The sequence below is a fragment of the Oncorhynchus keta genome, unplaced genomic scaffold (genome assembly GCF_023373465.1).
Source record: "Oncorhynchus keta strain PuntledgeMale-10-30-2019 unplaced genomic scaffold, Oket_V2 Un_scaffold_3114_pilon_pilon, whole genome shotgun sequence".
In the NCBI taxonomy this organism is placed as follows: domain Eukaryota; kingdom Metazoa; phylum Chordata; class Actinopteri; order Salmoniformes; family Salmonidae; genus Oncorhynchus; species Oncorhynchus keta.
Window position 1 is genome coordinate 394203 of NW_026290913.1, and position 23359 is coordinate 417561.

At 44.7% G+C, this 23359-nt stretch overlaps 1 protein-coding gene across 3 annotated transcripts in view; it reads right to left on the reverse strand.

Moving 5' to 3' along the window:
- Positions 1-23359, reverse strand: part of LOC118374656 (protein unc-13 homolog C-like) — a 260042-nt gene that overhangs the window by 44162 nt on the left and 192521 nt on the right. For all 3 annotated transcript variants that reach the window (XM_052515796.1, XM_052515795.1, XM_052515794.1), the window contains 5 exons: positions 23075-23215; positions 13058-13181; positions 11679-11738; positions 10255-10335; positions 4432-4579 (listed from right to left, as the gene is read on the reverse strand). In XM_052515796.1, coding sequence (XP_052371756.1) covers positions 4432-4579; positions 10255-10335; positions 11679-11738; positions 13058-13181; positions 23075-23215 — 554 coding nt within the window. The remainder of the gene's footprint in view (positions 1-4431; positions 4580-10254; positions 10336-11678; positions 11739-13057; positions 13182-23074; positions 23216-23359) is intronic.

A 23359-nucleotide genomic window follows, 5' to 3' on the forward strand; every position in this document is an offset into this window, starting at 1 on the left:
GGGCCAGATGTGGGGGTAGTAACATACTGTAGACATATTTGTACTGTTGTTTGTGTGTCTGTTGTGTCATTAACAGCCTAGTTGATACAATGTCTTATCAATATGTTGCCAAACAAGGCTATTAGAGCAGGAGCTGATGAAGGGAGAGAGAAGGAGAGAGAGAGAGAGAGAGAGGGAGAGAGAAGGAGAGAGTGGGGGGGGAGAGGGAGAGAGAGGGAGAGAGGGAGAGAGAGAGAGAGAGAGAGGGAGAGAGAGAGAGAGAGGGAGAGAGAAGGAGAGAGAGGGAGAGAGGGAGAGAGAAGGAGAGAGAGGGAGAGAGAGGAGAGAGAGAGAGAGAGAGAGAGAGAGGGAGAGAGAGGGAGAGAGAGGGAGAGAGAGGGAGAGAGAGAGAGAGAGAGAGAGAGAGAGAGAGAGAGAGAGAGAGAGAGAGAGAGAGGGAGAGAGAAGGAGAGAGTGGGGGGGTGAGAGAGGGAGAGAGAGAGCTGATGAATGGATCCTGATTAGGGAGGAGGGTATCACGACAACATAATTAAGACTTGGAACAGGGGAGATCAACACGCTAACAACCAATAAAATTCAAGTCAGTTGAAGTCAGTTTTCTTTAAATGTCCCAATACCTTGGCATCGGGTCTATGAACTGACATATAAAACAACAATTGACACATCAAGTAATTCGTTTCAATTTAAGCTACTATATAAAATACTTGCTACAAAAATAACCTCAATATGTGGGGCATTAAACAGTCATTATTGTGCAGATTCTGTCACGAGGAAACAATCAATAGAAAATATTTTCTGGTACTGTCTACCTGTGGCTTGCTTTTGGAGTCAGGTCCAGGAATGATTGTTATGTCATAATATCAGGGTTCAGATGGAACTGCAAACTGTATTGTTAGGAGATCTGAAAAACCACCATCAGTCAATGAGAAATATCATTCTAGTCTTTTTAGTACAATATCAGTAGAAATGTTCTACATCAGCGTAACATGGAGGGATTTATTGCAAAAGGAAATATTAAAATGTCGTTATACTGGGAAAGATGGGTTGTTCTGTGGACATCGAAGGGTTGGAGTTAAGATCAGAATGAATGGTGGATTGGCCGCTGTGGGTGAAAATCCAGCACTTGAAGAAAGAAGAAATTAGAAATATATGTATAATTATTTAATGACAGGTATTGTAGATGTGAGTTAAAATAGCTGTAGCAGTAGAATATTTATTGTCCGTTAGTTTACTCCAATCAGGTTAGGATGGTAGGATCTTTAGTTTACTCCAATCAGGTTAGGATGGTAGGATCGTTAGTTTACTCCAATCATGTTAGCATGGTAGGATCGTTAGTTTACTCCAATCAGGTTAGGATGGTAGGATCTTTAGTTTACTCCAATCAGGTTAGGATGGTAGGATCGTTAGTTTACTCCAATCATGTTAGCATGGTAGGATCGTTAGTTTACTCCAATCATGTTAGGATGGTAGGATCATTAGTGTACTCCAATCAGGTTAGGATGGTAGGATCGCTAGTTTACTCCAATCAGGTTAGGATGGTAGGATCGTTAGATTACTCCAATCAGGTTAGGGATGGTAGGATCGTTAGTTTACTCCAATCAGGTTAGGATGGTAGGATCGCTCGTTTACTCCAATCGGGTTAGGATGGTAGGATCGTTAGTTACTTCCAATCAGGATAGAGATGGTAGGATCGTTAGTTTACTCCAATCAGGTTAGGGATGGTAGGATCGTTAGATACCTCCAATCAGGTTAGGGATGGTAGGATCATTAGTTTACTTCAATCTGGTTAGGGATGGTAGGATTGTTAGTTTACTCCAATCAGGTTAGTTTACTCCAATCAGGTAAGGCCAGCGTCCATAGAAAAAAAAGAAAGTAAGGCCCGTGTCCATAGAGACACATACCAGCTCTACTGGTAGTACTGCTACTACCAGCAGTACTACACCTGCACCTGTCGACAACACAAGTTGCTCTGCCTCCACGAGCACATCCAATGGATACACACACACGATAGCATATGCAATATGCATACACGTACACATGGATTTTGTACTGTATATACAGTTGAAGTCAGAATTTTACATACACTATTTTACATAGCCAAATACATTTATACTCAGTTTTTCACAATTCTTGACATTTAATCCTAGTAAATATTCCCTGTCTTGGGTCAGATAGGATTACCACATTATTTTAAGAATGTGAAATGTCAGAATAATAGTAGAGATAATGGTAAAAATAATGATTTCTTTCAGCCTTTACTTCTTTCATCACACTCCCAAGGATGAACCAGACTTGTGAAGGTCTACAATCTTATTTCTGAGGTCTTGGCTGATTTCTTTTGATTTTCCCATGATGTCAAGCCAAGAGGCACTGAGTTTGAAGGTAGGCCTTGAAATACATCCACAGGTCCACCTCCAATTGACTCAAATGATGTCAATTAGCCTATCAGAAGCTTCAAAGCCATGACATAATTTTCTGGAATTTTCCAAACTGTTTAAAGGCACAGTCAATTTAGTGTATGTAAACTTCTGACCCACTGGAATTGTGATACAGTGAATTATAAGTTAAATAATCTGCCTGTAAACAATTGTTGTAAAAATGACTGTCAAGCATAAAGTAGATGTCCTAACCGACTTGCCAAAACTATAGTTTGTTAACAAGAAATTTGTGGAGTGGTTGAAAACCTATTAATGACTCCAACCTAAGTGTACGTAAAGTTAAACATTCATTTTTAATAAATGTATTGTAATGTATGTGTGTGGCAGGCTTACAATGATGGCAAAAAAAAAACATTTGAGAGTATGCCGACCCTGGTGCTAGAGGGGGTACGCAGTTGGAGGTTGAATGTTTGAAGGGGTACGGGACTATAAAAAGTTTGTGTCCACAGCCCTAGATAGACCATCAGGTAGCTCTACTCTGTTAAGAAAACAGAAAACCTACACTTCCACAGAGACACAGTAAAACACAGCATGGAACTGGGACAGAGAGAGAGAGAGAGAGAGAGAGAGAGAGAGAGAGAGAGAGAGAGAGAGAGAGAGAGAGAGAGAGAGAGAGAGAGAGAGAGAGAGAGAGAGCGGAAAAGAGAGAGCAACAAAGACAGAGCGACAGACAGAGAAAGCGACAGAGAGAGAAAGAGAGCGACAAAGAAAGAGCAGCAAAGAGAGAGTGACAGAGAGAGAAAGCGACAGAGAGAGAGCGACAAAGAGAGAGCAACAAAGAGAGAGCGACAGAGAGAGAGAGCGACAGAGAGAGAGCGACAGAGAGAGAGCGACAGAGAGAGAAAGAGAGCAAAAGAGAGTGAGTGAGAAAGAGAGAGAGAAGCAAGAGTAAAATAGAAAGAGAAAGGGATTGAAGGAGGCAGTAGATGACAAATGCAATTACTGCAATAACCATCTCACACGGTAAACTGAAGAGAAACCAAGCTGACATGGAAAAACACTGCAGCCCACTGTAAGAGGAGCAAGGATAACTATCACAGGGTCACAGGAGGTTGGTGGCACCTTAATTGGGGAGGATGGGCTCATAGTAATGGCTGTAATGGAATAAATGGAATGGTATCCAGCTCATCAAACACATGATACAATTCCCTTCATCCCATTACAGTCATCAATTTGAGCCGTCCTCCCCTAACCAGCCTCCTGTGAGCAGGGTTAGGAAGTTAACTGAAATTCTAATTCCAATTTCCATCAATGCTTCTCTATGTGAAAGAATGGAATTGGAATTTCTTCCTGAATTGACTGAAATGGAATTGACCTAAACCCTGACCTCTAACCCTAACCTCTAGAGAGGACATTTGGGGACTTTCAGGGACATTTGGGGAAACAGATTAAGTGGACTCGGGTGTATTAGGGTGCATATACTAGCAGAAGTGTCCTTAACTTTGGAGCTTAGGTTGCAAATCTACTAGTTCAGTGTCCTTACCTTGACAGGTTTGGTTGCATATCTACTAGCTCAGTGTTTACATTGAGAGGTTTGGTTGCATATCTACTAGCTCAGTGTCCTTACCTTGAGAGGTTTGGTTGCATACCTACTAGCTCAGTGTTTACCTTGAGAGGTTTGGTTGCATATCTACTAGCTCAGTGTCCTTACCTTGGGAGGTTTGGGTGCATATCTACTAGCTCAGTGTCCTTATTTTGAGAGGTTTGGTTGCATATCTACTAGCTCAGTGTCCTTATTTTGAGAGGTTTGGTTGCATATCTACTAGCTCAGTGTTTACCTTGGGAGGTTTGGGTGCATATCTACTAGCTCAGTGTCCTTACCTTGAGAGGTTTGGGTGCATATCTACTAGCTCAGTGTCCTTACCTTGAGAGGTTTGGGTGCATATCTACTAGCTCAGTGTCCTTACCTTGAGAGGTTTGGGTGCATATCTACTAGCTCAGTGTCCTTACCTTGAGAGGTTTGGGTGCATATCTACTAGCTCAGTGTCCTTACCTTGAGAGGTTTGGGTGCATATATACTTCTTGATCAAGGCATCAGTAGGCTGTGTGTAAAGGCTCAGAGCGTATTTGAGGGACTTGAGGTCAGGGCTCTTCTCAAGGAACGTCTTCTTCAGACCGTTTCCTCCGGCGTGGAAATATTGCTACGGAAAAGAGAGAGAGAGAAAGGAAAAAAGAAAGAAGGAATGTCAGAGCCACTTTACTCACTGTCTTCAGTCTTCAGACCAGAAGGAGAACAGACATAGTCAGTACATTTAGCTTGCTTGTCTGTCCCGTAAAACAAAGATGCTGTATATGTATGTTAAAAGACTCCAGAGTGGCGCAGCGGTCGTAGGTACTGCATCTCAGTGCTAGAGGTGTCACTACAGACCCTGGTTCAATCCCGGGCTGTATCACAACCGGCCGTGATCGGGAGTCCCATAGGGCGGCGCACAATTGTCCCAGCGTTGTCCGGGTTATTAGGGGAGGGTTTTGTCTGGGTAGACCATCATTGTAAAATAAGAATTTGTTTTTAACTGACTTGCCTAGTTATATAAAGGTAAAATAACATGTTTTATATATATGCAGACAGACTGTTGCTTTTTCTTTTCTGGGATAGTCACCTGTTGAAGTGTCCTGGAGGTAGGACTACTTTTTTAGAATTGTCCCCCCAGTTGAGCACCTGGTTACCCTTTTTGTTAAAGCTGGGCTGGAGTTTACTTGGGTAAGCTTTCATTCACCATATTCATTTTAATGTTGGTTCCTCAGATCAGATTGAAAACATACATGTTCATGTACCTTTAAGTCTTCTGACCAGACTGACTGTATAGGAGACTGTGTGGGAGAGATAATAAGCATGTTTGCTTATGTAACAGCTGTCAAACTGCTTGTTTAACAATACATCTTCCTCCCTCCTAAAGTCTGCTACTTGATCTCGGGTCCTCTGTCTTGCAAACACTTGACAACACCTTAGCCAGCTACACCACTGAAAAAGCTAGCAATTCAAGGCATTTCAATCTGAGGAGTGAGGTTACCAATAAAACTTGGGTAGATAGAACTCAGACCAGATAGAACACGTACAGAGTTAATGTACTTTTCACATCTTCAGACCAGACTGCGTGGAAGACTGTGTGGGAGAGGTAATAACTATGTATGCTTATCCAGGCTGGCAGCAGTAGGCCTAATAAAAATGTACTCTGTACTGTTGCATTAAGACAGAGGATAATTGCTTAAAGTCCTGCCACATACACACACTCCACCCCCACACACACTCTCCACCTCACTGGAGTTCATGAGTTCATAGGGCATCCTCCATTGGCTCTGGAACAAGAAAGTCATGTTCAGATATAATCCAGTCACTGATGCATTATGGAATATCGGATACAGACTGAAAACAGTGGGTGAGTCAATGAGCCAAAGCTGCTCAGAGTAAATGATCCTAAGCGCTGTAGCTCTGTGTTCCAAATGACATCCTATTACCTATAGCAAACTACTTCTGATCAAAAGTAGTGTCCTACATAGGGCATACAGTGTCATTTGTGACTGAGCTCTGTAGCTCTGCTGCCTCGGCAGAATAGGCACAACCCAGATTCACTCTGAAGATACCGTAGGTGTTGATGAGGGAAGAATGGCAGAGAAACCATCAAAGACATATCCAACACAACACCAACTCCATGAGCTAGTCCACACAACACCGACTCCAAGAGCTAGTCCACACAACACCAACTCCAAGAGCTAGTCCACACAACACCAACTCCAAGAGCTAGTCCACACAACACCAACTCCAAGAGCTAGTCCACACAACACCGACTCCAAGAGCTAGTCCACACAACACCAACTCCAAGAGCTAGTCCACACAACACCGACTCCAAGAGCTAGTCCACACAACTACAAGAGCTAGCCCACACAACACCAACTCCAAGAGCTAGTCCACACAACACCGACTCCATGAGCTAGTCCACACAACACCGACTCCAAGAGCTAGTCCACACAACACCGACTCCAAGAGCTAGTCCACACAACTACAAGAGCTAGCCCACACAACACCAACTCCAAGAGCTAGTCCACACAACACCAAGAGCTAGCCCACACAACACCAACTCCAAGATCTAGTGCACACAACACCAACTCCATGAGCTAGTCCACACAACACCAACTCCAAGATCTAGTCCACACAACACCAACTCCAAGATCTAGTCCACACAACACCAACTCCAAGATCTAGTCCACACAACACCAACTCCAAGAGCTAGCCCACACAACACCAACTCCATGAGCTAGTCCACACAACACCAAGAGCTAGTCCACACAACACCAACTCCATGAGCTAGTCCACACAACACCAAGAGCTAGTCCACACAACACCAAGAGCTAGCCCACACAACACCAACTCCATGAGCTAGTCCACACAACACCAAGAGCTAGTCCACACAACACCGACTCCAAGAGCTAGTCCACACAACTCCAAGAGCTGGCCCACACAACACCAACTCCAAGAGCCAGCCCACACAACACCAACTCCAAGAGCTAGTCCACACAACTCCAAGAGCTAGCCCACACAACACCAACTCCAAAAGCTAGTCCACACAACACCAACTCCATGAGCTAGTCCACACAACACCGACTCCAAGAGCTAGTCCACACAACTCCAAGAGCTAGCCCACACAACACCAACTCCAAGAGCTAGCCCACACAACACCAACTCCAAGAGCTAGTCCACACAACACCAACTCCATGAGCTAGTCCACACAACACCAACTCCAAGAGCTAGTCCACACAACACCAAGAGCTAGCCCACACAACACCAACTCCAAGAGCTAGCCCACACAACACCAACTCCAAGAGCTAGCCCACACAACACCAACTCCATGAGCTAGTCCACACAACACCAACTCCAAGAGCTAGTCCACACAACACCAAGAGCTAGCCCACACAACACCAACTCCAAGATCTAGTGCACACAACACCAACTCCAAGAGCTAGTCTACACAACTCCAAGAGCTAGCCCACACAACACCAAGAGCTAGCCCACACAACACCAACTCCAAGAGCTAGGCCACACAACACCAGCTCCAAGAGCTAGTCCACACAACACCAAGAGCTAGCCCACACAACACCAACTCCAAGATCTAGTCCACACAACACCAACTCCAAGAGCTAGTCTACACAACACCAACTCCAAGAGCTAGTCCACACAACACCAAGAGCTAGCCCACACAACACCAACTCCAAGAGCTAGCCCACACAACACCAACTCCAAGAGCTAGTCCATACAACACCAACTCCAAGAGCTAGCCCACACAACACCAACTCCAAGAGCTAGCCCACACAACACCAACTCCAAGAGCTAGTCCACACAACACCAACTCCAAGAGCTAGTCCACACAACACCAACTCCAAGAGCTAGCCCACACAACACCAACTCCAAGAGCTAGTCCACACAACACCAACTCCAAGAGCTAGTCCACACAACACCAACTCCAAGAGCTAGTCCACACAACACCAACTCCAAGAGCTAGTCCACACAACACCAACTCCAAGAGCTAGTCCACACAACACCAACTCCAAGAGCTAGTCCACACAACACCAACTCCAAGAGCTAGTCCACACAACACCAACTCCAAGAGCTAGTCCACACAACACCAACTCCAAGAGCTAGTCCACACAACACCAACTCCAAGAGCTAGTCCACACAACACCAACTCCAAGAGCTAGTCCACACAACACCAACTCCAAGAGCTAGTCCACACAACACCAACTCCAAGAGCTAGTCCACACAACACCAACTCCAAGAGCTAGTCCACACAACACCAACTCCAAGAGCTAGTCCACACAACACCAACTCCAAGAGCTAGCCCACACAACACCAACTCCAAGAGCTAGTCCACACAACACCAACTCCAAGAGCTAGTCCACACAACACCAACTCCAAGAGCTAGTCCATACAACACCAACAAAAACAGTGTAGCGGCAGGGTAGCCTAGTGGTTAGAGCGGTGGACTAGTAACCGGAAGTTTGCAAGTTGAAACCCCCGAGCTGACAAGGTACAAATCTGTCGTTCTGCCCCTGAACTGGCAGTTAACCCACTGTTCTTAGGCCGTCATTGAAAATAAGAATTTGTTCTTAACTGACTTGCCTTGTTAAATAAAGGTTAAAAAAACCATCAACAACAAAACATTTTTTTGTCACATACACGGATATGTGTATCATATTATCATCTCACCACCACCTGAAAAATCACAGTCATTTCATGGGGAATCTATACTGGTTTTGCTTTTCGGCATTACATTTATCTCAAACCATTTAACACCATACAAATGTTCCCTCTTCAGAATTCCATTCCTTTTTGCTCCATTTCTTTCTCTCTGTCTCTTTCCTTCTCTCTCTATCCCTCTCTCCCTCCCTATCCATTTCTCTTCCTCCCTCTCTCTCTCTTGCCCTCTCTCTACCTCCCCCTCCTCTCTCTCTATCTTCCCCTCCCCTCTCTCTACCACCCCCATCTCCACCTCCCTCCTGCCCCTCTCTCTACCACCCTCCCTCCCCTCTCTCCATCTCTCCTTGCCTCATTACTGAAGGCTTTAACCGTCTTTAACCGGTCCTGCATTCAGCCTGTGTATCCCTCCCTCCCTCCCTCACTCTCCTCTCTCTCTTCCTTTAACTCTTTAACCACTCCTGCATTCAGCCTGTGTATCTCTGCTAGTCTCTCTCCCCCATCTCTCCCCCTCTCTTCCTTTAAGTCTTTAATCAGTCCTGCATTCAGCCTATGTATCTCTTCCACCTTAAGGTATTACTTAACTGTGATTGGCCAGAGTCTCCTGGAAGCATTACTGAACTCCTCTAATTGGACGTTCTCGGAATACTGGTGGAGAGAATTCCACAGCATGACGGATCTAAACAGGGAGCTGGTGTCCATGGAGATGCAGGAATCAATTAGCTTCTGTTTCACGGCGCTGCGTTGAGTGTTCACACAGACCCCCGTCTGAACTCCTGTCTGTGTCACAAATAGCACCCACAGGGCTCTGGTCAAAAGTACTGCACTATGTAGGGAATAGGGTGCCATTTGGATGCACTTACTGACTGCATCGACTCCTCTCAGCACCACTACTCCTCTTAAAGACCTTACAACCCTACTCCCCTGTTAAAACAGTCACCACTCTACAATGATCCTTTAGGTAAACTCTCTTTACAACCCTACTACCCTGTTAAAACCCTGTCCATCTCTCTTTGCTCAGCATTTCTATACAGGGACAGAGAAAGGTAGGCATGGATGGTTAGAGGGAGAAAGGAATGAGGGTAGGGATGGAAGGTGAAAGGGAGGCATGGATGGTTAGAGGGAGAAAGGAATGAGGGTAGGGATGGAAGGTGAAAGGGAGGCATGGATGGTTAGAGGGAGAAAGGAATGAGGGTAGGGATGGAAGGTGAAAGGGAGGCATGGATGGTTAGAGGGAGAAAGGAATGAGGGTAGGGATGGAAGGTGAAAGGGAGGCATGGATGGTTAGAGGGAGAAAGGAATGAGGGTAGGGATGGAAGGTGAAAGGGAGGCATGGATGGTTAGAGGGAGAAAGGAATGAGGGTATGGATGGAAGGTGAAAGGGAGGCATGGATGGTTAGAGGGAGAAAGGAATGAGGGTAGGGATGGAAGGTGAAAGGTAGGCATGGAGGGATGGAGGAGGCATGGATGGATTGAGAGAGAAATTGATGGTGGGATGGATGGAGGCTGAAAGGGATGGAGGAAGGGACGGATGGATGGAAAGAGAGATGGATGGTGGGTTAGACAGATGGAGGGAGAGACAGATGGAGGGGGGAGAGAGAAATAGATCGAGCGAAGGCTCTCCATTACCTTGATGGTGGGAAGGACAAGGTCCATGGCTGCACACTGTCTTGGTGTCAGGCTACGGGCTTCCTCTCTGATCACATGGTCCTAGAGCGGAGAGAATAGAAAGAGATAGATTCATCAAAACATGTTTCCATAACATTCCTCTTGGAGAGGACACACACACACACACACACACGCACGCACGCACGCACGCACGCACGCACGCACGCACGCACACACACACACACACACACACACACACACACACACACACACACACACTACATTTCAGATGTTTGCATATGATAAGATTGCTATGGAAAACTGTAATTTATATGTTAATTTGAGGTATTATCAACAGTAAAAATTATAGAGCATTGTGGGAAAATTGCTGTATTTCAAAATTGCTGTATTTCAAATGGTATTGTAATTCCACCCAGAATACAGTACCATATGCTAAAAACATTTTGACCACTAGTGGGTGCATGGTATAGTTGTTCCTTGCTTATTAACATATTTTTAAGCGTACTGTAATATATAAAATACATAATTTTACCTGCCACCGAGCTGCCTGTAAATTACTGTCAAATTCATGGCAACCCCTTTACTGTGTATTATTAATGTGGTTCCTGAGATGGTAAACACATTGTGAGATCTGATCATTTGATTCAGCAGGAGAATACAGCAAAACAGTACAGACAGCGACAGTACAGTTGCTTGCAAATTGCTGCTCAACCATGGCATCACAGACACAATACTGTCTCCCTATCTTTCTGCTGTGCTTCTTGGAACATGAAATGAGACTAGTGACTGTGATCAAAGAGTGTGACTGTGGGAAGATCTTTTAATTTAGGAGCAGAGATACAGGGACTTCATTAAAAACATCTGTGTTACAGATGGATTGGAAAGCAACCACGATTACGTAATATGATGAAGACTTGGCCAGTTTAGTCATGGGTTTATAGCATGAAGTGAAGTTGCATGACTAGGGTAGGAGTGGGCTGTTTTAGCAGAGATGACCTCAATCTGGATGTAATCACTATGATAACTAACCAACTAACCCAGATCTACTGCTCTGGAGGATGTACGTTGTGGACTGTGTGGGACTCTGACTTTTGATAATCACAACAGTGTGTGTGCATGTGTGTCTGTGTGTGTGTTTACTGTAGCTGTGGCTGTGCTCTGACGGACTAGAGATTGCAAAAACCCAGAACTGCCCATTAAACAGTCTCTCACTCGTTCTCTCTCTCTCTCTCTCTCTCTCACACACACACACACACACACACACACACACACACACACACACACACACACACACACACACACACACACACACACACACACACACACACACACACACACACACACACACACACACACACACACACACACACACACACACACACACACACACACACACACACACACACAGTGTGCCCCAGACCTACCTTGAGTTTGGATAGCTGTCCCAGGTCCTTGGCAGCACTGAAAATCATCTGGGCTCCTTGCTGTGAGGAGAAAAGACAGACAGGGTTATACCCTATATACACACCTTTTAAGCACTTTCATGCTGAATATAATGTGAAAGGAAGCACGAAGGTGGTACAGTAGAGGATGTTTTGTTTGTTTGTGTGTGTGTCTCTGTGTGTGTGTGCGTGTGTGTGTGTGTGTTTAGATCAGAAGTGTCTGTGGGCTTGTTTAGACCAGAAGTGTCTGTGGGCATGTTTAGACCAGAAGTGTCTGTGGGTGTGTTTAGACCAGAAGTGTCTGTGGGTGTGTTTAGACCAGAAGTGTCTGTGGGTGTGTTTAGACCAGAAGTGTCTGTGGGTGTGTTTAGACCAGAAGTGTCTGTGGGCGTGTTTAGACCAGAAGTGTTTGTGGGCGTGTTTAGACCAGAAGTGTTTGTGTGTGTGTTTAGACCAGAAGTGTCCTCAAGAATAGTAAAACATTTTCTTTTGACCAACTGGGGACATTTTGTTGGTCCCCACAAGGTCAAATGCTATTTCTAGGGGGTTTAGGGTTAAGGTTAGAATTAGTGTTAGGGTTATAATTAAGTTTAGGGTTAGGGTTATTTAGATTTTGAGGTAAAGGTTAGGGTTGTGGTTAGGGGTTAGGGAAAATATAATTTGGATCAGGACAGAATTGTGTCCCCCCAAAGGTTTGATATGTGTTGCCAGTGTTGCCTGTTGGAAAAGAAGGCTTGCCTTTTCATTCCTCTATCCAGGCTTCACTAACATTTCCTGCATGATTGACACATAAAGAGAGAAGGAGACACCATCTTGTCCGGACTTTGTAAATATCCTCTTTTGTACATATTTGTGTGTGGGAGTGTGTTGCTGTGTGCACATTTACAGACTAGAGGATAGTCCAGCCAGAGGTAGGCAACCCTGGTCATGGAGTGTTGCAGATACTGTACTGTAGTGATTTTTCAGTTGGAAAGGTTTTTTGTTTCAGTCCTGGGAGACCAGATAGTAGGTAGAATTGAGCCCAGCTCTGATATTGGCCAATTATCCCATTTGGTTCCTGCTGGGGGGAAGTAAACACTTCAGTACCTGTAGCTCTCCAGAACCACAGCTACCTACTTCTGCTCCAGTGTAAGAGGTTCTCCCATCATGGTTAGAATCGTTTCATGGCTTACAGTGGTCATTGAGAGGTGTGAGGACTATCTGCCTCTCCGTGGTGTTGTGCGCGCGTGTGTGTGTGTGTCTTTATATATATCATCTTACAGTCTGGCAATTGAGAGGCGGTAAGACTATCATTCTCTCAATGGTGTTGAATGTGTGTTTGGTGTGTGTGTGTGTTTGGTGTGTATAACATAGTATCTTACATTCTGGTCATTGAGAGGTGGTAAGACTATCATTCTCTCAATAGTGATGATGACGATCTTCCACAGTTCCTTCAGGACTCGTTTCAACACTGTCTTCTCACAGATCTTTGCAAATAAAATCAAACTGCAAAGCAGAGCAGAGCAGAGACAGAGGGGAACAGAGCCGAGAGAGACAGAGCAGAGAGAGAGAGGAACAGAGCAGAGAGACAGAGCAGAGAGACAGAGCAGAGAGAGACAGAGCAGAGCAGAGACAGAGCAGAGAGACAGAGCAGAGAGACAGAGCAGAGAGAGACAGAGCAGAGCAGAGACAGAGCAGAGAGACAGAGCAGAGCAGAGAGACAGAGCAGAGCAGAGACAGAGGGGAACAGAGCAGAGAGACAGAGCAGAGAGAGACAGAGCAGAGAGAGACAGAGCAGAGCAGAGACAGAGCAGAGAGACAGAGCAGAGAGAGACAGAGCAGAGCAGAGAGACAGAGCAGAGAGAGACAGAACAGAGCAGAGAGACAGAGCAGAGAGAGACAGAGCGGAGAGAGACAGAGATAGAGATAGAGATAGAGACCGAGACAGAGCAGAGACAGAGCAGAGCCAACAGTCTAAGTCAGATGTAAAACCACAGCAGAAACACAATCATTAGACTTTCAAATCAACATTTTTGAGATGTTTTGAGACCTCTATAGTAGTCTAATGTCAAGATGAAACCCCATCTCACGACATCTGTTGTGTAGATTCAGCTATATGCCTCCAGCCCAAAAATAAAAATAGAGTAAACCAGGAAAAACAGGGAATTAGACAGTGCTTATCTTTTCAATTTATTTGTGATGAAGGCATATAGCTGGATTTACACAACGGACGTCGTGGGATGTTTTCATCTAGAACTTTCATTTATGAATGAAATGTCCCTTTAACAACGTTACAGACGTCACAAGCCACATACGTCACAGGGCCTATAGGAAGACAACAGGATCAAACACAATCAAGGGTGAAGTTCAAAAGCCATGATATGTGGAATAAATGCATCAGCTTCACGTGATAATCTCAGTGAACGGAAAACCTTGGTTGAGGATTTCGTTTAGCATATTATTAAGAGGATTCTACCGTAATACCCCATTGGCCTCGATGTTGCCGTGAGGGTCTGAGAGAGAATCACACAGCTTATGCATACACACACGCACGCACACACACACTCACGCACGCACGCACGCACGCACGCACGCACACACACACACACACACACACACACACACACACACACACACACACACACACACACACACACACACACACACACTACATTTCAGATGTTTGCATATGATAAGATTGCAATTCTGGAGCGGCATCCACCATCAAAACAAATCAATTTCTTGTGGAAGAATGGTATCGTATTCCTCCAATAGAGTTCTGGACACTTTATGAATCTATGCAAGGTGCATTGAAGTTGTTCAGGCTCGTGGTGGCCCAACACCCTGTTAAGACACTTTATGTTTGTGTTTCCTTTAGTTTGGCAGTTACCTGTATCTCTATTATGTGAGGGAATACTTTGGAACAGATTTCCACAATTATTATTATTAATGTTATTATTATTATTTTGCTCAGAGAAATTGAGGGGCCAATAGGCCGAGAGTTGGGGAACCCTGTAGTAGGCTAGCTGGTTACCTAACCCAAGGCTTGGGTTGCACCCCTTCTGAAAAAACCTACACTCGATCCCTCCGATGTCAACAACTACAGACCAGTATCCCTTCTTTCTTTTCTCTCCAAAACTCTTGAACGTGCCGTCCTTGGCCAGCTCTCCCGCTATCTCTCTCAGAATGACCTTCTTGATCCAAATCAGTCAGGTTTCAAGACTAGTCATTCAACTGAGACTGCTCTTCTCTGTATCACGGAGGCGCTCCGCACTGCTAAAGCTAACTCTCTCTCCTCTGCTCTCATCCTTCTAGACCTATCGGCTGCCTTCGATACTGTGAACCATCAGATCCTCCTCTCCACCCTCTCCGAGTTGGGCATCTCCGGCGCGACCACGCGCTCTCACCACTGGTGTCCCCCAGGGCTCTGTTCTAGGCCCTCTCCTATTCTCGCTATACACCAAGTCACTTGGCTCTGTCATAACCTCACATGGTCTCTCCTATCATTGCTATGCAGACGACACACAATTAATCTTCTCCTTTCCCCCTTCTGATGACCAGGTGGCGAATCGCATCTCTGCATGTCTGGCAGACATATCAGTGTGGATGACGGATCACCACCTCAAGCTGAACCTCGGCAAGACGGAGCTGCTCTTCCTCCCGGGAAGGACTGCCCGTTCCATGATCTCGCCATCACGGTTGACAACTCCATTGTGTCCTCCTCCCAGAGCGCTAAGAACCTTGGCGTGATCCTGGACAACACCCTGTCGTTCTCAACTAACATCAAGGCGGTGGCCCGTTCCTGTAGGTTCATGCTCTACAACATCCGCAGAGTACGACCCTGCCTCACACAGTAAGCGGCGCAGGTCCTAATCCAGGCACTTGTCATCTCCCGTCTGGATTACTGCAACTCGCTGTTGGCTGGGCTCCCTGCCTGTGCCATTAAACCCCTACAACTCATCCAGAACGCCGCTGCCCGTCTGGTGTTCAACCTTCCCAAGTTCTCTCACGTCACCCCGCTCCTCCGCTCTCTCCACTGGCTTCCAGTTGAAGCTCGCATCCGCTACAAGACCATGGTGCTTGCCTACGGAGCTGTGAGGGGAACGGCACCTCAGTACCTCCAGGCTCTGATCAGGCCCTACACCCAAACAAGGGCACTGCACTCATCCACCTCTGGCCTGCTCGCCTCCCTAGCACTGAGGAAGTACAGTTCCCGCTCAGCCCAGTCAAAACTGTTCGCTGCTCTGGCCCCCCAATGGTGGAACAAACTCCCTCACGACGCCAGGACAGCGGAGTCAATCACCACCTCAGACACCTGAAACCCCACCTCTTTAAGGAATACCTAGGATAGGATAAGTAATCCTTCTCACCCCCCTAAAAGATTTAGATGCACTATTGTAAAGTGGCTGTTCCACTGGATGTCATAAGGTGAATGCACCAATTTGTAAGTTGCTCTGGATAAGAGCGTCTGCTAAATGACTTAAATGTAAATGTTAAATGCTTGAACTAGAGGGCTGCAGAGATCAGAGATCGGGTCCTGACAGAGACTACTGCTGGGTGGTGGACATGTATCTTGCTGCGGATGGGAGCGGGGGACCAGATCAGACAATTTTGGGGTTCAAATGTTTTTGTTGTCCCCAGATTATTTGTAAACGGTTGTATTTCTGCTTTGGATGCTTTATTAACCTACTTACTGTATTTAAAGCACATCTCTGTTGCATTATTCACACACTCACAATACGCTGCATCAAGTTAAGTAGCCTCCCTCTCCTCTTCTAGTTGGGCGTGCAAGATCAAGTGTGCACCCCCTGATCAATCACAGTTAAAAAAAAACGATTTATTTATATTTATATGTATACTTTTTACCATCACTGTATGTGCACCAAAAAATAATTGCCAGCAGAGCGGGTAGATAAATACCCCTCCCCCCACACAAAAATTCCTCACCACCCCATCTTCCCGCAACCAAGACATTTTTGTGCATTTTGATATTGCTTATAGGTTGCAAAATTGCTGTGAACATGGCTACTGTATGTGATCTGCGTCGTCACACAGGCCTGTGCCTGAAATAACATTCCAGGACGGCAGTTGGGTTCCGGACCAATTCCTGCTCTGGCAGGTGAGAGTCAGACATAAAAAAGCCAGCGGATGTGGGTGCGATATGAACATCTGTGGATTCGGGCGGAAGAAGGATGAATACATCAGTCCCATGCAGACCTCTAGCTCCAACCTCTAGGCTAACTGGTTAACTGACCCAAAGCTCCAACATCTAGGCTAACTGGTTAACTGACCCACAGTTCCAACCTCTAGGCTAACTGGTTAAATGGCCCAAAGCTCCAACATCTAGGCTAACTGGTTAACTGAACCAAAGCTCTAACCTCTAGGATGACTGATTAACTAACCCAAAGCTCCAACCTCTAGGATAACTGATTAACTGACCCAAAGCTCCAACCTCTAGGATAACTGATTAACTGACCCAAAGCTCCAACCTCTAGGAGAACTGGTTAACTGACCCAAAGCTCTAAACTCTAGGATAACTGATTAACTGACCCAAAGCTCCAACCTCTATGATAACTGATTAACTGACCCAAAGCTCCAACCTCTAGGAGAACTGGTTAACTGACCCAAAGCTCCAAACTCTAGGATGACTGATTAATTGACTGACCCAAATCTCCAAACTCTAGGATGATTGATTGACCAACCCAAAGCTCCAAACTCTAGGATAACTGAATAACTGATCCAAAGCTCCAACATCTAGGATAACTGGTTAACTGACCCAAAGCTCCAATCTCTAGACTAACTGGTTAACTGACCCAAAACTCCAACATCTAGGATAACTGGTTAACTGACCCAAAGCTCCAACTTCTAGGCTAACTGGTTAACTGACCCAAAGCTCCAACATCTAGGATAACTGGTTAACTGACCCAAAGCTCCAATCTCTAGACTAACTGGTTAACTGACCCAAAGCTCCAACCTCTAGGCTAACTGGTTAACTAACCCAAAGCTCCAAATTCTAGAATAACTGATTAACTAACCCAACGCTCCAACCTCTAGGCTAACTGATTAACTGACCCAAAGCTCCAAACTCTATGATGACTGATTAACTGACCCAAAGCTCCAACCTCTAGGATGACTGATTAACTGACCCAAAGCTCCAACCTCTAGGAGAACTGGTTAACTGACCCAAAGCTCCAAACTCTAGGATGACTGATTAACTAACCCAAAGCTCCAACCTCTAGGCTAACTGATTAACTGACCCAAAGCTCCAAACTCTAGGATGACTGATTAACTGACCCAAAGCTCCAACCTCTAGGATGACTGATTAACTGACCCAAAGCTCCAACCTCTAGGAGAACTGGTTAACTGACCCAAAGCTCCAAACTCTAGGATGACTGATTAACTAACCCAAAGCTCCAAACTCTATGATAACTGATTAATTGACTGACCCAAATCTCCAAACTCTAGGATGACTGATTAACTGACCCAAAGCTCCAAACTCTAGGATAACTGAATAACTGATCCAAAGCTCCAACATCTAGGATAACTGGTTAACTGACCCAAAACTCCAACATCTAGGATAACTGGTTAACTGACCCAAAGCTCCAAACTCTAGGATGACTTATTAACTAACCCAAAGCTCCAAACTCTAGACTAACTGGTTAACCAAAGTGCCAACCTCTAGGTTAACCAGTTAACTAACCCAAAGCTCCAACTTCTAGGATAACTGGTTAACTAAACCAAAGCTCCAACCTCTAGGATAACTGGTTAACTAACCCAAAGCTTCAACCTCTAGGATAACTAGTTAACTAACTCAAATCTCCAACCTCTAGGATAACTGGTTAACTAACTCAAAGCTCCAACCTCTAGGATAACTGGTTGACTAACTCAAAGCTCCTGTAGGATTAACCGGTTAACTAACTCAACGCTCCTCTAGGATAACTGGTTAACTAACTCAAAGCTCCTCTAGGATTAACTGATTAACTAACTCAACGCTCCTCTAGGCTAACTGGTTAACTAACTCAAAACTCCTCTAGGATTAACTGGTTAACTAACCCAAAGCTCCTCTAGGATAATGGCCACATGCATTCTGACACCTACTGAGTCTCACAATATGAATCCTCAGTAACTCCATGGTGAAAACAAACACCTACTTTTTTATCCAGGAGTTGCATGAGGATTTACTAACCTCTCAACTAACGGTTACTAACCCAACCCTCTCACTTCTTGGCTAACTGGTTAACTGACCCAAAGCTCCAACCTCTAGGCTAACTGGTTAAATGGCCCAAAGCTCCAACATCTAGGCTAACTGGTTAACTGAACCAAAGCTCTAACCTCTAGGATGACTGATTAACTAACCCAAAGCTCCAACCTCTAGGATAACTGATTAACTGACCCAAAGCTCCAACCTCTAGGATAACTGATTAACTGACCCAAAGCTCCAACCTCTAGGAGAACTGGTTAACTGACCCAAAGCTCTAAACTCTAGGATAACTGATTAACTGACCCAAAGCTCCAACCTCTATGATAACTGATTAACTGACCCAAAGCTCCAACCTCTAGGAGAACTGGTTAACTGACCCAAAGCTCCAAACTCTAGGATGACTGATTAATTGACTGACCCAAATCTCCAAACTCTAGGATGATTGATTGACCAACCCAAAGCTCCAAACTCTAGGATAACTGAATAACTGATCCAAAGCTCCAACATCTAGGATAACTGGTTAACTGACCCAAAGCTCCAATCTCTAGACTAACTGGTTAACTGACCCAAAACTCCAACATCTAGGATAACTGGTTAACTGACCCAAAGCTCCAACTTCTAGGCTAACTGGTTAACTGACCCAAAGCTCCAACATCTAGGATAACTGGTTAACTGACCCAAAGCTCCAATCTCTAGACTACCTGGTTAACTGACCCAAAGCTCCAACCTCTAGGCTAACTGGTTAACTAACCCAAAGCTCCAAATTCTAGAATAACTGATTAACTAACCCAACGCTCCAACCTCTAGGCTAACTGATTAACTGACCCAAAGCTCCAAACTCTATGATGACTGATTAACTGACCCAAAGCTCCAACCTCTAGGATGACTGATTAACTGACCCAAAGCTCCAACCTCTAGGAGAACTGGTTAACTGACCCAAAGCTCCAAACTCTAGGATGACTGATTAACTAACCCAAAGCTCCAACCTCTAGGCTAACTGATTAACTGACCCAAAGCTCCAAACTCTAGGATGACTGATTAACTGACCCAAAGCTCCAACCTCTAGGATGACTGATTAACTGACCCAAAGCTCCAACCTCTAGGAGAACTGGTTAACTGACCCAAAGCTCCAAACTCTAGGATGACTGATTAACTAACCCAAAGCTCCAAACTCTATGATAACTGATTAATTGACTGACCCAAATCTCCAAACTCTAGGATGACTGATTAACTGACCCAAAGCTCCAAACTCTAGGATAACTGAATAACTGATCCAAAGCTCCAACATCTAGGATAACTGGTTAACTGACCCAAAACTCCAACATCTAGGATAACTGGTTAACTGACCCAAAGCTCCAAACTCTAGGATGACTTATTAACTAACCCAAAGCTCCAAACTCTAGACTAACTGGTTAACCAAAGTGCCAACCTCTAGGTTAACCAGTTAACTAACCCAAAGCTCCAACTTCTAGGATAACTGGTTAACTAAACCAAAGCTCCAACCTCTAGGATAACTGGTTAACTAACCCAAAGCTTCAACCTCTAGGATAACTAGTTAACTAACTCAAATCTCCAACCTCTAGGATAACTGGTTAACTAACTCAAAGCTCCAACCTCTAGGATAACTGGTTGACTAACTCAAAGCTCCTGTAGGATTAACCGGTTAACTAACTCAACGCTCCTCTAGGATAACTGGTTAACTAACTCAAAGCTCCTCTAGGATTAACTGATTAACTAACTCAACGCTCCTCTAGGCTAACTGGTTAACTAACTCAAAACTCCTCTAGGATTAACTGGTTAACTAACCCAAAGCTCCTCTAGGATAATGGCCACATGCATTCTGACACCTACTGAGTCTCACAATATGAATCCTCAGTAACTCCATGGTGAAAACAAACACCTACTTTTTTATCCAGGAGTTGCATGAGGATTTACTAACCTCTCAACTAACGGTTACTAACCCAACCCTCTCACTTCTTGGCTAACTGGTTAACTGACCCAAAGCTCCAACCTCTAGGCTAACTGGTTAACTGACCCAAAGCTCCAACCTCTAGGATGACTGATTAACTAACCCAAAGCTCCAACCTCTAGGATAACTGATTAACTGACCCAAAGCTCCAACCTCTAGGATAACTGGTTAACTGACCCAAAGCTCTAAACTCTAGGATGACTGATTAACTAACCCAAAGCTCCAAACTCTAGGATGATTGATTAACCAACCCAAAGCTCCAACATCTAGGATAACTGGTTAACTGACCCAAAACTCCAACATCTAGGATAACTGGTTAACTGACCCAAAACTCCAACATCTAGGATAACTGGTTAACTGACCCAAAGCTCCAACTTCTAGGCTAACTGGTTAACTGACCCAAAGATCCAACATCTAGGATAACTGGTTAACTGACCCAAAATTCCAACCTCTAGGCTAACTGGTTAACTAACCCAAAGCTCCAACCTTTAGGATGATTTATTAACTAACCCAAAGCTCAAACCTCTAGACTAACTAGTTAACCAAAGTGCAAACCTCTAGGTTAACCAGTTAACTAACCCAAAGCTCCAACCTCTAGGATAACTGGTTAACTAAACCAAAGCTCCAACCTCTACGATAACTGGTTAACTAACCCAAAGCTTCAACCTCTAGGATAACTAGTTAACTAACTCAAAGCTCCAACCTCTAGGATAACTGGTTAACTAACTCAAAGCTCCAACCTCTAGGATAACTGGTTAACTGACCCAAAGCTCCAACCTCTAGGATAACTGGTTAACTGACCCAAAGCTCTAAACTCTAGGATAACTGATTAACTAAACCAAAACTCCAAACTCTATGATAACTGATTAATTAACTGACCCAAAGCTCCAAACTCTAGGATAACTGGTTAACTAACTCAAAGCTCCTCTAGGATAACTGGTTAACTAACTCAAAGCTCCTCTAGGATAACTGGTTAACTAACTCAACGCTCCTCTAGGATAACTGGTTAACTAACCCAAAAACTCCTCTAGGATAACTGGTTAACTAACTCAAAGCTCCAACCTCTAGGATAACTGGTTAACTAACTCAAAGCTCCTCTAGGATTAACTGGTTAACTAACTCAACGCTCCTCTAGGATAACTGGTTAACTAACTCAAAACTCCTCTAGGATTAACTGGTTAACTAACCCAAAGCTCCTCTAGGATAACTGGTTAACTAACTCAAAACTCCTCTAGGATTAACTGGTTAACTAACTCAAAGCTCCTCTAGGATAACGGCCACATGCATTCTGACACCTACTGAGTCTCACAATATGAATCCTCAGTAACTCCATGGTAAAAACAAACACCTACTTTTTATCCAGGAGTTGCATGAGGGTTTACTAACCTCTCAACTAACGGTTACTAACCCAACCCTCTCACTTCTTGGCTAACTGGTTAACTGACCCAAAGCTCCAACCTCTAGGCTAACTGGTTAACTGACCCAAAGCTCCAACCTCTAGGATGACTGATTAACTAACCCAAAGCTCCAACCTCTAGGATAACTGATTAACTGACCCAAAGCTCAAACCTCTAGGATAACTGGTTAACTGACCCAAAGCTCTAAACTCTAGGATGACTGATTAACTAACCCAAAGCTCCAAACTCTAGGATGATTGATTAACCAACCCAAAGCTCCAACATCTAGGATAACTGGTTAACTGACCCAAAACTCCAACATCTAGGATAACTGGTTAACTGACCCAAAACTCCAACATCTAGGATAACTGGTTAACTGACCCAAAGCTCCAACTTCTAGGCTAACTGGTTAACTGACCCAAAGATCCAACATCTAGGATAACTGGTTAACTGACCCAAAATTCCAACCTCTAGGCTACCTCAATGTTAACTCAAGGGTGTAAACAGAAAGCTACTATTTATCCAGGAGATACATGGATACGCTACTGGGATACTAACCTGTAAGCCAGCTGATAATATGCCTATATGGACCTACTTTTTATCCAGGAGATACATGGATACGCTACTGGATACTAACCTGTAAGCCAGCTGATAATATGCCTATATGGACCTACTTTTTATCCAGGAGATACATGGATACGCTACTGGATGCTAACCTGTAAGCCAGCTGATAATATGCCTATATGGACCTACTTTTTATCAAGGAGATACATGGATACGCTACTGGATGCTAACCTGTAAGCCAGCTGATAATATGCCGATAGGGACCTACTTTTTATCCAGGAGGTCCATAAGTGGTCTGAGGACAGTCTCAGCATCCATGGCAGCGTTGCTCTTCCCTGCAGCACTCCCCTTCATCTGGACTAATTCCTGGTTCATCTGCTTTACACAGTCCTCAATCACCGGTTTGAAACTGGACAGGGAAATAACACAGGGTTAGCACAGATACACACATACCACAGATACACACAGACCACAGATACACACAGACCACAGATACACGCAGACCACAGATACACACAGACCAGATACACAGACACACACAGACCACAGATAT